Source organism: Priapulus caudatus, unplaced genomic scaffold (assembly GCF_000485595.1).
Source record: "Priapulus caudatus unplaced genomic scaffold, Priapulus_caudatus-5.0.1 Scaffold455, whole genome shotgun sequence".
Taxonomy (NCBI): Eukaryota; Metazoa; Priapulida; class Priapulimorpha; order Priapulimorphida; family Priapulidae; genus Priapulus; species Priapulus caudatus.
The window spans coordinates 32,555-49,118 of NW_014577516.1; the positions used below are offsets into that span (position 1 = coordinate 32,555).

Consider the following 16,564-nt stretch of genomic DNA (forward strand, 5'->3'; position numbering starts at 1 on the left):
GGAAGCAAGGAGAGGTGGAAGGAAAGATTATCAGAGTGCGAAAGTGAGAGAGGGATAAGAAGGTGAGAGAATCAAGCAGGAGATATTGTAGTTATGACTGTGTAGAACTAAAGACAAAGGCAGCGAACCTCTCTCCACTTCCAGGCATATTAGCACACATGCCATACATCAATCACTTCTAACTCTTGCACGCTACGTAAAAACCTAGCAAGTGGCAATAGCAAGTTGCAGAGCAACCTTATCCACAGCAATGACGGTCACAAGAATTTCTCCGGTTCTTAGGTCTTGATGAAGGAGGCATACGTCTCGTGAAGCTGGGTTTACACAGCCAACTTTGTGTTGGCAAATTTTGTACCAACTTCGCAATTTCGCAACTGACAATCGGCAGTGTAAACGCAAAAGTTGCACGTCCAACCGATCGATAGCAGCTAGTTGGGAGATTAGAGCATGTTCTAATTCGGCAATTCGGCAATTCCCCAACTCAAAGTTGGCAGTATAAACCCAGCTTTACACACACACACAACCGGAGCTTCGCAAAGCGTCAGTGACGAAGGCCTCGCGCAGCGCCACCGTAGCTGAGCAACCGAGCATCCGCCCTGCGCAACGGCCAAGATGCAACCACGCCCACTAGGTCTTGATGAAGGCGGCAAACTTCTCCGGATACTGCTCGACGGTGCGATTCAGCCGCTCGAAGAACAGCTCCTCCGCATAGCGATACAGCTGCACGTCGAGCCGGTTCCGCTCTCCCACCAGGTGGCGCTGCTCCTCGGTCAGCTGCGTGTTGCTGCTCCTCGAGCTGTCGGCCGGCTGGAAGCTCTGGCGAAAGCGCAGCGCGAACGTCTGCTCGAAGAGAAACTGCGACAGCTCCTGGTGCTCGACGAGCGCGAAGAAGGCGAGATCGCGCAGGTTGCGGCGCGCGCTCGCAAGCATCTCGGCGTCGCGCCGCTCAGCCGGCATCGACGACGCGTCGTAGCAGTCGACGCGCCGCAGGTCGGCGAGCATGCGCGTCTGCCGGTTCGCGGCGAGGTTAGACTCGCAGGCGAGGAAGGCGTCCAGCGTCACGTTCTGCCACGTGTCGGTCGCGTAGCACGGCGGCAGCTCCTCGGCCGTCGGCGAGTGTCCGTTGCAGCGCAGCGTAGCGCCGGCCCACGTCGCGCCGCGCTGCACGTGCCGGAACTCGCTGATGTAACGCAACACGGGCTCGCGCAGCATTGTCACGTAAAAGTACCTGAAACAAACAGTTAGCAGGTGTGTACGTAGTAGTACCTGTAACGGTCACACGCAACCAGCAGGTGTGTACGTAGTAGTACCTGTACCAAACACATGCAGTCAGGTGCACAGGTTGCAAAGTGTTGAAAATACAAGCCTTTCCACGATCTGGGACTGGTAACTTTTGAGAAGAATAGACTAATCTTTATGTATTTGACTATAGGTTATATATATATATATATATATATATATATATATATAGTAGGAATCACAATTTTCGAAATCAAGATTGGCTGAATTTTCAGACTTATTTTCAAAACTGACATAGTATAGGCCTGAAATTAAGCTGAAAGCACGGTCCAATAAGCAGTTAGATACAATGCCTTCCACTTCAGCCTCCATCATAGAGGCTATGAGGCTATGAGGTGGATAGAGGCTATGAAAATAGAGCTAATATGGTGCCAGAATTAAACTGACTGTTGATCACAAACCGCAACTGACAAAAACAGACATTTACTTGCCAGTGTTATGACCAAGCGATTAGATCAAGTGCATTAATTCTTAATCTTTCACTAGAATCAATGGTGAAGAGATGACTAGAATCAATGGTTTAGAGGGGCAGTTTGTCTGGTGATTCTATATTCATATTTTCTAAGATACCTAATGCTAGAGCAGACATGTTTTTGATGTGGGAGATATTGAGAAATAAGTTTTGCTTGACATTTTAAATACTTTGCATGAAATAATCCACATTTCAATCAGCATCTCGACATTTTCATTTATGTTATTCACGGACCTGCGATGCTCCGAGCTATGTTCTAGCTTGTTCATCACATCGTCTACACACGAAGTCAGCTCTGTCCATCCAGCGTGCAGTCCACATCGCCATCCTGTGGAGAAACGACTGAACAGCCACGACTTGTCATCAGAGTTCGGCCGGAAACAGTCGCACACCTTCTGTCCCTTGGGGCAGAAGCAAGGTCTTTCCAGTACCAAGTCTTTGACCAGATGCTTCCCGAACTCCGTACCCCCGGTTTTCTGGATGTGCAGAAACACCAAGACGTCCGTGCTATTCATAGCGAATTTGAAATCGTTAGGTGGGGGACCTATGTGGATTCTATTGCTTAGTGTAGTAGGTGGTTTTAGCTGCATGCTAGGCCTATATCGCGGCAGGAACTTTAGCTTCGGTCCTATGCCATTCAACAAAGCAGAAGCATGCAGCTGCTGGTGGTCGTACTCTGTGAGTGCGGAAGGCATGGCAGCGAACGACACTAGTCGCCGCAAAGGCTTCACGGACTTATTCATTGTTAGCACGCCACCAAGCGACGACGGAAGAACGAAGCCCACGTATATCATGACGGTTGTCAAAGTAACGCACAGAAGCACCAAACACAGTTTTACTTTGTACATGATTCTACGCACAATCATATTACGCACAGCCGCCCTTCTACGAACGGAGAATAATTACTCAAACATTATTAGCGAGCTCAACATCACGGCCTGCGTACCGTCGCCTGACAGGATTACGAACGGCGGGGCCGTCTGGTTTATTTGTGCCAATACTGCTAACTCGTATGCGTTATACTAGGATCGTATTCCATGCTTGCATCGGATACGCGAAATGTACATTTGCCGCGTGCTTGAGTGATTGGACGGTGCTGCCGCCTTTAATGCAACGACAGTGCTCTGGGAGTTTCCGGTTTAAAGTATTTATAGCGGAAGATATAGACTGGCGTCGCTTCACGGTGTGGCGCAACACAGAGAATGCCGCGCATCTAATACGAAGACATCAGTATTCGTAGAATTCTTGGCGATCGACGACATTACTTCTTTAAGTTTGCGCCTGTTTAAACTGTGGACGTTTTTGCACCGCGGTGGAAACTGGGACTAAGGGTAAGAGTGGACGAGCCAATCCTGCGCGAGCATGGCATCCGCAAAAGTGCATGCAGCGAGAGAGAAATCGCGGAGGTCTTCCCTGAGAAGCGAATGTCGCGTCTCCTGAACGGGAAAATATGGAGAATGGATTCAAAACAAAACTTAGCAGATATCAGGTTCTGACTACAATCGGTAAGTTTACAATAATTCATGTGTAAAATCCACTCGGTGAGTAGCACAGCAAAATTATGAGGTCGTTCAACTTGTTATAGCAGAGAGTGCCTGCATGTGTGTTGCCATTTGAAGACGATGGATGGCTGCTTTTGTTCGTCACGCTCTATTTTTAGCAACAGAGTTGCAGGTACAGCGCGCTATCGTATGTGTGCATCTGTGTGAGTGGAGTTGGTAGTGGAGAGAGAGAGAGCGGAGAGAGAGAAGCGAGAGAGAGAGAGAGAGAGAGAGAGAGGAAGAAGAGAGAGAGAGTGTGTGTTGTGTGTGCGTGTGCCGTGTGCGTGTGCGTGCGTCCGGCGTGTGTGCGTGTGCGCCGTGTGCGGTGGTGCGTGTGCGTGTGGCGTGCTGCGTGCGTGCGTCGTGCGTGTGTATGTGTGTGCGTGCGTGTGGCTGTGTGTGTGTGGTGCGTGCGTGGGCGCCCCGTTTGCGTGTTGAGTGATTGAAGACGGTTGGCTGCCGCCTTTAAATGCAAGCGACAGTGCCTGCTGGGATTTCCGGTGTTATAAGTAATTTATAGCGAAGATATAGACTGCCGTCGCTTCAGCGTGTGGGCGCAACACAGAGAATGCCGCGCATGAGATCTAAGACGACTGACACCATATTTCGTAGAATTATTGCGATCGACGACATTACTACTATAAGTTTGCGCGCTGTTTAAACTGTGGACGTTTTTGCACCGCGGTGGAAACTGGACTAAAGGGTAGAGAGTGACGCAGCCAATCCTGGCGCAGGCATCGGCGATCAAGCAAAAGGTGCACGCTAGGCGACAGAGAGAATCGCGGAGCGTGCTCTCCTGTAAGAAGCGAAGTCTCGCCGTCTCCTGAACGGGCGAAAATATGGAGAATGAATTAAACAAAACTTAGACAGATATCCAGAGTTCTGACTGACGAATCGGTAAGTTTACAATAATATGTCATAGTGTAAAATCCACGTCGGAGTAGCACAGGCAAGAATTTATGAGGTCGTTTCAGCTTGTTTAAGGCTTATACAATTAGGCCTATAACGGGCAGATCGAAGAGCTGCCTGGCCTCGCATCGTTGCCATTTAGGAAGAAACGATGCATGGCTGCATTTGGTTCGTCACGCTCTGATTTCTAGCGGCAGCAGAGGGTTGCAAGCGCTGAACGACGCGCGCTGAATCGTATGTGTGCGTATCTGTGTGAGTGGAGTGGTGGTAGGTCGCGGGCGGCAGCGACCGAGAAGGGCGCAGACGGGATGACCGGAACGAAGAGACGCCGAGAGATGAGAGCAGAGAGACGAGAGAGAGCGAGCCAGAGAGAGAGCGAGGAGGCAGAGCAGAGGAGAGAGACGCAGAGAGGAGAATGAGAGGAGAAGAGAGAGAAGCGTGTGTTCGGTGGTGTGTGTGTCGGTGTTGTGTGTGTGTGTGTCGTGCTGTGTGTGTGACTTGTGCTGATGTGTGTGTGTGTGTGCTGCTGCGGTGTGTAATGTGCTCGTGTGGCTGTGTGTGTGCATCGTGCGTGTGTTTTAGTGGGTGGGGTTGTGCGTGTGTGGCGTGCGTGCGTGCGTGCCGGTGCGTGCGGCGTAGCGCGCGTTGTGCGTGCGTGTAGTCGTGTATGTTGGCGTGCGTGCGCGCGTGCGCGCGTGGAACGTCGTGTTCGCCGTAGGATCATTGGGCGTGCGGATGCGTCGCGGTGCGTGTGTGGTGCCGATTCTTGATGTGCTTCGAGTGTTTATTGGGCTACTCAGCCAGGAGATACCCGGAGAAGGAGAAGGACGTGTAAGGAGAATATGAGGCAGAGGAGCGCGGAGAAGGGAGAAGGTAGGAAAGGAACGAAAGGATGAGTGGAAGAAGGCAAGAGGAAAGAAAAAAGAGAAACTAAGCGAAGTATTGCGGAAGCGGGAATAGAGAAAACGTAAGCGAATAGGAGCAAGAGTGAAGAGAAGTAGAAAGGAGAAGAAGAGAATGCAGAGCACGACAGAAGAATGTGGGTGAGCACGGAGGAGGGAGTGGTGGTAGTAGGTGTGCGAAGAGGGAGATGTCGATGAAACAATGCCGAGCGAGTTAGGAGGTCTGAACACGAAGACTAGAAAGGAAAGGCGGGCGAAGAATATGGACGAGTGAAGGAAAAGTTCTGGAGAACCCATAGTAAAGAGACAGAGAAGAAGAAGGATGAAATACAGGAAGAGACGAAACAGACGAGAGCGCAAAGCGGAAATTCTGACAAGTAATATGAGAAACGCGAGAAAAAAAATGTATTAAGTAGAAGGAAAGCATGAGAAATAAATAAGTCAAGCGGAGGAAAGGATGGGAGATAGGGATTATGAGGAATTGATAAGGATGGGGCCAAAATTTAAAGGACAGAAGGAGGGCAGGGAGAAATATGGAGGCATGGAACACGGAACGCCAAATAAGAGTGGACTTCGAGATTACAGGGAGCAAATAAAACATTAATAGGTGTAATGATAATTATATTAATATCTTATGTGATAACTGAGCGTATTGTACCACTATAAACGCAATGTATTAAATGTTACTCTGATACTCCTTAATACTTATATATAGACAACGTGAGGTGTAGTATATCACACTGTTCGCATGTTTTTCCAAATCTTTGCATGTTTGTAGCTGCGTGCCTGGCAGCGATAATTTCAACCCTCTCCGGTGTTAATTTTCTTGTCAATCGATTCAGGTTAGCTGTGCGTGCCGCGTGGAGGACATTAGCATCACCCTAACCATGTTGCACATGCATAACATGCATGCACCCACTTACTATACATCACGTTACTGAAGTCAACTACCGTTATCTGACACCGCAAGTAGCTTTGTATGTTGTAGCGTTTTCTAGAGCCGTTATTTACGCAGGCGTTGATTTCTGAAACCTAAAACAAAAAATATTCAGTCAGCCGGAGAAAAGCAGATCGATGGTTTTTACGCGGGAAAATAGAGCGCGCCCAGGGGTCTGTACATGTAATCAGCGAGATAGAAAACTGATAGGACTGTGAACTGATGGCGAAGCAGAGTCTGCCGATATGGTATAGTCACGAGTTGTTGCTGATGTGAATATACGTTGAATATAGATGCTGCCGAGGTCACACGAAGGCTATTGTGAGTATGCGCAGGCCGGACGTCCGTTTTCTGCACAATCGCAGGGTTGTCTATATAGTATCATCACATGAAAGCGCCAGAATCTCTCTCGCGCTCTTCGGTCTCTCTCTCTCTGCTCTCTCTCTCTCTCTCTCTCTCTCTCTCTCATCTCTCTCTGCTCTCTCCTCTCTCTCACACTTCTCTCTTCTCTCTCTGCTCTCTCTCTCTCTCTCTCTCTCTCTCTCTGCTCTCTCTCTCTCTCTCTCCTCTCTCTCCTGCTCTCTCTCTCCTTTCTCTGTCTCTTTTGCTTCTATCTTCGCTTCTCTCCTACTATATGATATTGATTCAGGAAAGCTAACCCATAATTATTACTTACTTCCACTGATATATCACGTATGGTTCCTCTCACTCTATTTCTACCGCCAATTCTGTGCAAGCACTCGAATCATTTACCTCATCTCTCTCTGCCTCTACTTCTGGCGATTGAACTAAAAGGAAGATCTGGACTGTAGTATACCTCTAGACCTCTCTCGCTCTCGTCTGCCTCTCCTCTCTCTCTTACTCTTCGATCTGCTCTACGCTGTGCTCTTAATCTCCTCTCTATATAGTATAGAGATTATATATTCTGCATCTCTCTCGCGAGCCACGCTCGTCTTCTCTCCCACAACACATGCACGGGCACGCAACGCACCGCGCGCGGCGGACACACCAGCACATACGACACACTGAGAAAGTTTTGGTAAATTTAACAATATAATTATTATATTACTCAGGATTATTAACATATTATTATATTGACAAATGTCATATAACATTTTGTCCCATGGCGATAACAAATAACGATATAGAACAAACAATGATAACATGAACATATTAAGACAAATGTACATAATCAATAATATTATCCTGCATATTCAAGAGTCCATAAGTAGAAATCTTTTCTTCAGTAGTTCTTCCTATAGTCCTTCTAATTATGGACTCTTCTGCCACTATATTCAAGTAGGCGGATATTGGTCAAGACAACCGTTTGTGTGAAAGAAACAGATCAAAGATATCAGCGGTGACCGATGATGCGTTTCGTTCGTTTGGCTAAATCTAATATAGCAATAATCTGTGGCGATTTATCTCGGCTACTAATACAGCTCTGAAATCGTGTGCCTCGCTCCGTTCCCCTCAGCGCGCGCGCACACACACAGCGCGGCTCACACCACAGCGCGCACAACGCACGCACGCCACGGCGCCGCGCAATGCGCCACACACACACACCCGCAGCAAGCACCGGGCACACACACACCCCACACACACAACACACTACACGAGCACACCACACACACAACAGCAACATTAAATAATATATAATATATATAATTATATAATAATTATATATCCCACGTTTCCCTGGCCTTGATATTTCCGCGGAGACGCGATCGATATATGTACGTGACACCCACGGACATACGGGCGTGTCGTGTACATAAGCTTCTATTGCCCGGCCGCGCTGTAATTGCTGTGTAGTATAGTATAGAGTCGCTGCGTTCGTCTACCGATTCGATTTATGCAGAGCGCTTCTTTCTCGCCCTGACAGTCGCCGCTAGTTGTACGAAAAATGCGCAAACAATCGGCACCGTAGACGTAGATAGTAACAATAATCTATTATTATTCACTCCTTATAACACCAATACTACTGCTACTGCTACTGCTACTGCTACTGCTAAACTGGGCTACTGCTACTGCTACTGCTACTGCTTACTGCAATGCTGCTGCTAGGCTGCTGGCTACTGCTGCTTTGCTGCTACGCTACTGCTACTACGGCTGCTGCTGCTACTGAGCTACTGCTACTGTTTGGCTACTGCTACTGCTGCTGCTACTGCTCTGTTGCTGGCTGCTGCTGCTGCTACTGCTACTGCTGCTGCTGGCTGACTACCTGCTGCTGCTGTCTGCTACTGCTACTGCTGCTGCTACTACGCTGGCTGTCTGCTACTACTACTTGGCTGGTCCTGTTGCTAACTGCTACTGCTACTGCTGCTGCTACTGCTGCTGTTGCCGCTGGCTGCTGCTTACTGCTACTAACTGCTGGCTTGCTGCTGCACTACTAGCTAGGCTAGCTACTGCATACTGCTGGCTTACTGCTACTGCTGGCTGTTGCTGCTAGCTGCTGCTGCTTCTGCTACTTCTACTGCTAGCTCGCTACTGCTGCTGCTAAATGCTGCGTGCTACTGCTACTGCTACTGTCCTGGCTGCTACGTGCTACTGCTACCCTACGGGCTGGCTGCGCTACCTGGCTATTCTGCTACTGTTGCTAGTTTTTTTTTTTTTTTTTTATTATTTTTTTTTTGGTTTTTTTTTTTTTTTTTTATTTTTTTTTTTTTTTTTTTTTTTTTTTTTTTTTTTATTTTTTTTTGGGGGGCTGCTACTGCGCTACTTGCTGCTATGCTGCTGCTAGCTGGCTTTGTTGCTGCTGCTGCTGCTTGGCTGTGTGCTGCTTGCTAGCTGCTACTGCTTACTGCTTACTGCCTGCTGCTGCTGCTGCTGCTGCTGCTGCTGCTGGCACTGCTACTGCTGCTGTTGCTACTGCTACTGCGTACTGCTACTGCCTACGCTACTGCTACTGCTACTGCTCACTGCATAACTGCTAACTTGCTACTCTGCTGCTAACTGCCTGCTGTTGCTGGCTGCCTGCTGCTGCTACTGCTGACTACTGCTACTGCTGGCTGCTACTGCTACGCTACTGCTAACTTGCACTGCTACTGCTACTGCTCACTGCTAGCTGCCACCGCCACGCTTACCTGCTACTGCACTGGCTACTGCTACTTACTGCTCACTGCTACTGCTACTGCTACCTGCCTACTGCTGCTTGCTGCTGCTTGCTGCCACCGCTACTGCTACTACCTACTGCTACTGCTACTTGCTACATGCCACTGCACTGCTGCTGCTACTGCTACTGCTACTGCTACTGCTGCTGCTGCTACTACTGCTGATACTACTGTGTTTGGGTACAACACTCCTACTGCTGCTGCTACTGCTACTGCTGCTGCTGCTATTGCTACTGCTACCGCTACCGCTACTACTGCTACTGCTACTTCTACTACGGGTACTGCTACTGCTACTGCTGCTGCTGCTGCCACTGCTGATACTACTGTGTTTGGGTACACCGTACAACACTCCTACTGCTACTGCTACTGCTACTGCTACTGCTGCTGCTGCTGCTGCTGCTGCTGCTGCTGCTGCTGCTGCTATTGCTACTGCTACTGCTGCTGTTGCTTCCACTGCTACTCTGCTGTTGCTGCTACTGATTCTGCTACTGCTACTGTTACCGCTACCGCTACTGCTACTGTTACCGCTACCGCTACCGCTACTGCTACTACTGCTACTGCTGCTACTGCTACTGCTACTACTACTGCTACCGCTACTGATACTGCTGCTACTGCTACTGCTACTGCTACTGCTACCGCTACTGCTACTGCTGTTGCTGCTACTGCTACTACGTAACTAACACTGCCACTGTTACTACCATTACTGCTACTAAGAACTACTACTACTACTACTACTACTACTACTACTACTGCTACTACTACTACTACTACTACTACTAATAATAATAATAATAATGAATCTCTATGTCCCAGGTTGGGACACGGTCAACCCAGAAGCCACCGGCTAATGCCGTGATCCACCTTGGAAATAATAATAATAATGATGATAATGATAATAATATTAAAATAATAGTAAGTAAATGTACAGTCAAATCGGTTCATAATGGCTATACAATGAAAACGTCAAAACTGGCCCTTACGGCTATAGGTGGTAGTTTTATAGAGGAGGCCGCTATCACAAGTTTGACTGTATTTGCGTGACGTTTGCGTTATTTCATGCTAACATTCACGGGGCGCGCAATGTGAAATAAGTCACTGCATGCGTGGGTGCGTGCTGGGACGGCTTATGAACATCAGTAGGATGCACAGCCTCAGTACCAATAACATATCGCGTGGTGGCAGTCTTAGCGGCAATATCCTGCGCACATCGATATGCAGTGCATCTATTTTTAGACGAGCAACAGCGAAGGCAGCCCTGCGAGTGCCAGCCAGCAGAGGGCTGCTGCTATCGGTGATGCAGCGCCGGATGATATAGTCGGTTGTGGTTGTGTCGTAGTTGTACCGATTTTTTTTTGTCATGATCACGGGCATTTGGAACGTTTCATTAATAAAATGAGCGTATTTACTACCAATGCCTCGATGTTTATGTGTTCTTTATCAACTATCAATTCCAGGGAAATGCCGTACAAATGCTCTTTTGCTACATGCAATCTCACCGCACGCACGCCTCTGTGCACAAACAACACAAATATAGATTTCTATATATATAATTCTAGAGATAGAATTCTATATTTTTTTGTGTGTGTGCACAGTGGCGTGGGTGCGGTGAAATTGTGTGTTGCAGAGCACCATATGAACGGCATTTACGGGAAGTTTTTACTAGTAATAGGCAAAAGAGAGTAGAGAACAGTAAATGCATGTAGTGAGAGAGTAGAGTAGAGTACGCTTTGGTAGTAAATACATTTCGTGTTCATTTATCATCGTTTTTTTATTGAAACGTTCCAAGTGCCTGTGGTCATTATGATCAATTATTTTGCTCTGCTGCGGAATGAATAAGTAATTAGTAATTCAGTAAGGAATCTCATCCGAATCTTTGACGATGGCGGGGGCAAGGGCGTGAGGCGTGGTGCACTGTAACTCAAAATTCGAATCAGTCAAAGTAAATTGGGTTTTATTTTCATGGAGTCTCATGGAGTCACTTTTTATGAGTGAGAAGTGCGGTCGTGCGCATAGGTCGTGCATAATTTGGCTGCTTGAGTTCTAGGATTCTAGGATTCTAGGAGTTCTCAGATTCCCTAGGGAACTTTCCTATTATCTACTTCTGATATATATATATATATATATATATATATGTCCTATTTAAACTTTCATACTAATAGTATAATACTATACGTTATCTTTTATTATATAAATGTTAACCAATGATAATTAGTGTTATAAAATTATGCATTACTTTATGTGATGTAGGTATAAATAGATGGAAATATTCTATTCAAAAAATTCAATACTACGTATTTTTTACATTCGATATTGCTAACTGTAGCAGATGTTAATTATGTGTGTATAAATTAGCGCATTGCCTTACGTAAGTATATATATATATTATATATATAATATATATATACTTACAGCGTGCATGCGTGCGCGCGTGCGTCTGTGCGTAGGATTGGGCGTCCGTGCGTGCGTGCGTGTGTGTGTCCGATTTTGTGTGCTTGAGTTTATTGCTTATAGAGGAGGATACGCGGAGAAGGAGAATGATGAAGAGAATATGAGGAGAGGACGGAGAAGGGAAAAGGTTGCGCTGCGAAGGAAAGAGGTGGAAGGAACGAAGGGATGAGTGGAAGAAGGAAGAGGAAAAGAAAAAAAAACTAGGAAGATTGCGAAGCGAATAGGGAAAAGTAAGCGGATAGGAGAATGATGAGGAGAAGGAGAAGGAGAAGAAGAAGAATAAGAAGAAGAAGAATGTGGTGGAGGAGGAGGAGGTGGTGGTAGTGGTGGTGGAAGAGGGAGATGTTGATGAACAATGGAGCGAGTAGGAGTTGAAAGAAGAATAGAAAGGGAAAGGGGGAGAAAGAATATGGACGAGTGAGAGGAAAAGTTTGGAGGAATAGTAAAGAGAAGAGGAAGAGAAGGATGAAATAAGAAGAGGGACGAACAGACAAGGCAAACGGAAATTGAAAGTTATTGGCAAACGAGAAAAAAAAAAGTAGAAGAAAGAGGAGAAAAATAGCAAGGAGAAAGATGGGAGAAAATGAGAATTGGATAAATGGGGCAGAATTAAAGGACGAATGCAGAGAAAGGATGGAACAGGGAAGAATAAGAGTGACTTAGAGATAAGAGAGCAAATAAAACATATGTATGTATTATATGTAATATTTATGTATTACTCGTATTATATACATGTTTAATGTTTTATTAGCTCTTAATACTATATATACACGTGTGTGTATGTATATCACACTGTTTCGCATTTTTTCCAAATCCTTTCAGTTTGTAGCCGTGCCTGCAGCGATATTTCAACCCTCCCTGATATTCCGTGTGTTAATTTCCTTGTCATGATTCACGTTAGTGTGCGTGCGCGTGGAGGACATGCATCACCCTACATGTTCACATGCATACATGCATCACCCTACTATACATCACGTTATGAAGTCAACTACCGTTCTGACACGCAAGTAAGCTTGTAGCGTTTCTAGAGCGCGTTATTTACCGCTGATCTGAACCTAAAACAAAAATATTCAAGCAGCCGGAGAAAAGCAGATCGATGGTTTTTTACGCGGAAATAGAGCGCGCAGGGGGGTCTGTACATGTAATAGCGGAGATAGATAAATCTATAGCGGACTGGTAACTGATGGCGGAAGCAGAGTCTGACGGATATGTTAGTCACGGTTGTTGTGATGTGACATACGGTGTGATATCTGCCGAGGTCACAACGAAGGCTATTGTGGAGGTAGCGCCAGGCCGACGTCGTTTTTCTGCACAATCGCCGGGTTGTCTATATAGTATCTCACATGAAGGCCAGAATCTCTCTCGCGCTCTCTCTCTCTCTCTCTCTCTCTCTCTCTCTCTCTCTCTCTCTCTCTCCAAATGAAATAACGAACCAAACGTCACGCAAATACAGTCCAAACTGTGATAGCGGCCTCCTCTAGTAAACTACCACCGTATAGGCCCGTAAGGGCCAGTTTTTGACGTTTTCATTGTATATGCCATTTGAACCCGAATTTGACTGTACATTTACTTTACTATTATTTTTAATATATTATCATTCATCATCGAATTATTATTATTCATTTCCAAGGGTGGATCACGGCATTAGCCGCTGTGGCTTGCTAGTTGACGGTGTGTCGCCACCTGGACTAGAGCATTCATTATTATTATTATTATTATCTAGTAGTAGTAAGTAGTAGGTAGTAGTAGCAGTAGTAAGTAGTAGTAGTAGTAGTAGTTTAGTATTCTTAGTAGCATTAATGGTAGTTGAACAAGTGCAGTGTTTAGTTACGTAGTAGCAGTAGCCAGTCAACAGCAGTAGCAAGTAGCGGTAGCAGTTTAGCAGTCAGCAGTAGCAGTAGCAGCAGTATCAGTAGCGTAGTGCAGTAGTAGTAGCAGTAGCAGTAGGCAGCAGCTAGCAGGTAGTAGCAGTAAGCGTAGCGTAGCAGGTAACAGTAGGCAGTAAGCGGGTAGCGTAAACAGTACAGTAGCCAGAATCAGTTAGCAGCAACAGCAGAGTACAGTGGAAGGCAACAGCAGCATAGCAGTAGCAATCGCAGCAGCAGCTACAGCAGCAGCAGCAAGCAGCCAGCAGCAGCAGGCAGTAGCAGTAGCATGTAGCAGTAGGCAGTAGGAGTGTTTGTACGGTGTACCCAAACACAGGTAGTATCAGCAGTGGCAGCAGGCAGCGCAGCAGTACCTAAGTAGCAGTAGCCGTAGTAGAAGTAGCAAGTACGCCAAGTAGTAGCGCCGTAGCGGTACAGTAGCAATAGCCAAGCAGCAGCAGTATGGCAGTAGCAGCAGCGAGTAGGAGTGTTGCTACCCAAACACAAGTAGTATCAGGCAGTAGTAGGGGCAGGCAGCAGCAGTAGCAGCTACAGCGTAGCAAGCAAGCAGCAGTAAGCAGTGGAGTGGCAAGTAGCAGTATCAGCTAAGCAAGTGAGTAGTAGCAGTAGAGCGGGTGGCAGCAGCAGCAGCGGCAGAGTCATAGCAGTAAGCAGTTAGCAATTAGCAGCTAGGCAGTAGTAGGCAGTAGCAGTGGCAGTAGCAGTAGCCGGCTGGCGCGGTGGCAGTGAGCAGTAGCAGTAGCAGTAGCAAGCTAGCAGTAGCCAGTAACAGTAGCAGTAGGCAGCAGCAGTAGCCAGTAGTAGCAGTAGCGAGCAAGCAGCAGCAGCAACAGCAGCAGTGCAGCAGCAGAGCAGTAGCCAGTAGCCAGTAGCGAGCAGTAGCAGTAGAGTAGCAGTAGGCAGTAGCAGTAGTCAGTAGGATCAGTACTGCCAGAGGCAGTAGCAGACAGCAGCAGCGCAGCAGCAGCAGCCAGCAGCAGTAAGCAGTAGCAGTAGCAGTAGCGGCAGCAGCAACAGCGTAGCAGCAGCAACAGCAACAGCAGCAGCAGCAGCAGCCAGCAGTAAGCAGTAGCAGTAGCAACAGTGAGGGCAGTAGCAGTAGCAGCAGCAGGCCCGGTAGTAGCGTAGCGTCAAGGCAAGCAGGCAGTAGCAACGTACAGTAGCAGCAGCAGTAGCAGGCCAGGCAGTGCAGTAGCAGTAAGAAGTAAGCGCAGCAGCGCAGCGTAAGCAGCAACAGCCAGCAGTAGCCAGTAGCCAGCAGTATAGCAGTAGACAGTAGTAGTAGTAGCAGCAGCAAAGCAGCAGTAGTATAGCAGTAGCAGCAGCAGCAGCAAACACAGCAGCAGTAGGGCACAGCAGTAGCAAGTAGCGTAGCAACTAGCAGAGCAGTAGTAGTAGCAGCGCAGCAGTAGCAGCAGCAGATAGCAGTAGCAGCACGCAGCAGGCAGTAGCAGCCCCAGCAGCAGCCAGTAAGCAGTAGCAGAGCAGAGCAGCACAACAGCGAGCAGTAGCAGGCAGCAAGTAGCAGTGCAGCAGTCAGCAGTAGCAAGTACAGCACAGCAAGCCGTTACGTAGCGAGTAGCAGTAAGCAGCAGCAGCAGTAGCAGCAGTAGCAGGCAGCCGGCGCTGGCAGTAGCAGTAGCAGTTAGAGCAACGTAGCAGTGCCAGTAGCGCAGTAGCAGTTAGCAGTAGCAGTAGTATTGGGTGTTATAAGGTAGTGAAGTAATAATAGATATATTGGTTAAACTGATCACGTCTTACGGTGCCGGATTGTTTGCCTCATTTTCCGTACAACTAGCGGGGACTGTCAGCGGCGGAGAAAGCAAGGCGCTCTGCATAAATCGGAACGTAAGACGAACTCAGGCGACTCGTCATATCTATACTACAACGCAATTAATCCGGGCGGCGAATAGATATGTAGCACACCGACTACGCGACCGTACTGTCCGTCAGGTGGTGTCACGGTACATATATCGATGCGTTACCTCGCGGAAATATTCAAGGCCAGGGAAACGTGGGATGATATAATTATATTATTAATTATATTATATATATATATATATGTGATGTTGTGTGTGTGTGTGTGCTGGTGTGTGTGTGTGCCCAGTGTGTCGGTGGTGTGTGTGCGTTGCGTGCGTGCGTGTGAGTGTGTGTGCGCGCGCGCCGCGTCAGCGTGCGTGCAGATGTCTGCGCCGAGACGCGTGGTGTGAGGGCGACGCGTGTGGTGTGCGCGCGCGCGCAGGGGGAAACGGAGCGAGTGCAGGCACACGATCAGAGCTGTTAGTAGCGAGATAAATCGCCACAGATTATTGCTAAATAGATTTAGCAACGACGAACCGATCATCGGTCACCGTATTCTATCTGTTCCTTCACAAACGGTTGTCTTGACAATATCGCTACTTGATAATATCAAGAGTCCATAATAGAAGACTATAGAAGACTACTGAAGAAAATTTCTATTATGGACTCTTGATAATATCAGGGATAAATTATTATTATGACATTTGTTATATGTTATGTTATATGTTTGTTATATGTTATTTGTTATTATGACAAAATGTTATATGACATTTGTCATATAATAATATGTAATAACACCCCCACCATGATAATATAAAATTATATGTAAAGACCACAAACTGCGTCAGTGTGTGTATGTGTTTGTGTCCGCCACGGCGCATGGCGTCCTATGCGGGTGCGTGGTGACATGTGTTGGAGAGAGAGAAGAGCGGGTGCGAGAGAGAAATTATAATATATATTAAGAGAGAGAGATAAGGAAGAGAAGGAGAGACGAAGTACAGAGAGAGAAGAGAGAGAGAGGAGAGGGGAGAAAGAGCAGAGCGAGATCGGAGAGAGCGAATGAGAAGAGAATGAGAGAGAGAGGAGGAAGAGGAGGAGCAGGAGAGGAGAGAGGGAGAGAATATATAATATCAGGAGTCAAGTAATATAGGTTACTCTGAATAAATAATATAGAAGAAGAGAAGCGAAGAGAAGCAAAAGACACGGAGAAGAGAAGAGGAGAGAAGAGAGATGCGAGATGAGAGAGAGAGAGAGAGA

At 47.2% G+C, this 16,564-nt stretch overlaps 2 protein-coding genes across 2 annotated transcripts in view; one reads left to right on the forward strand and one right to left on the reverse strand.

Annotated features, from left to right (window-relative positions):
* Nucleotides 1-455: 455 nt before the first annotated feature.
* LOC106810581 (heparan-sulfate 6-O-sulfotransferase 3-like) lies at nucleotides 456-2,780 on the reverse strand. Its single transcript, XM_014813975.1, has 2 exons — nucleotides 2,006-2,780; nucleotides 456-1,228 (listed from the first exon to the last, which is right to left on the reverse strand). The coding sequence occupies exons 1-2, from the start codon at nucleotides 2,635-2,637 to the stop codon at nucleotides 628-630; spliced, it is 1,233 nt and encodes a 410-aa protein (XP_014669461.1). The 5' UTR covers nucleotides 2,638-2,780; the 3' UTR covers nucleotides 456-627.
* A 69-nt stretch (nucleotides 2,781-2,849) lies between these two features.
* The window catches only part of LOC106810582 (protein kinase DC2-like), a 54,510-nt gene continuing 40,795 nt past the window's right edge, over nucleotides 2,850-16,564 (forward strand). Inside the window, exon 1 of the mRNA XM_014813977.1 lies at nucleotides 2,850-3,276. The gene's annotated coding sequence lies outside the window, so the exon portion shown is untranslated. The remainder of the gene's footprint in view (nucleotides 3,277-16,564) is intronic.

Coding starts and splice junctions, on each gene's coding strand:
- LOC106810581 (XM_014813975.1), bottom strand. CDS start 2,637: ATGATTGTGCGTAGAATCATGTACAAAGTAAAACTGTGTTTGGTGCTT. Junction 1,229..2,005: donor CATAGCTCGGAGCATCGCAG/GTCCGTGAATAA, acceptor TGTTTGTTTCAG/GTACTTTTACGTGACAATGC.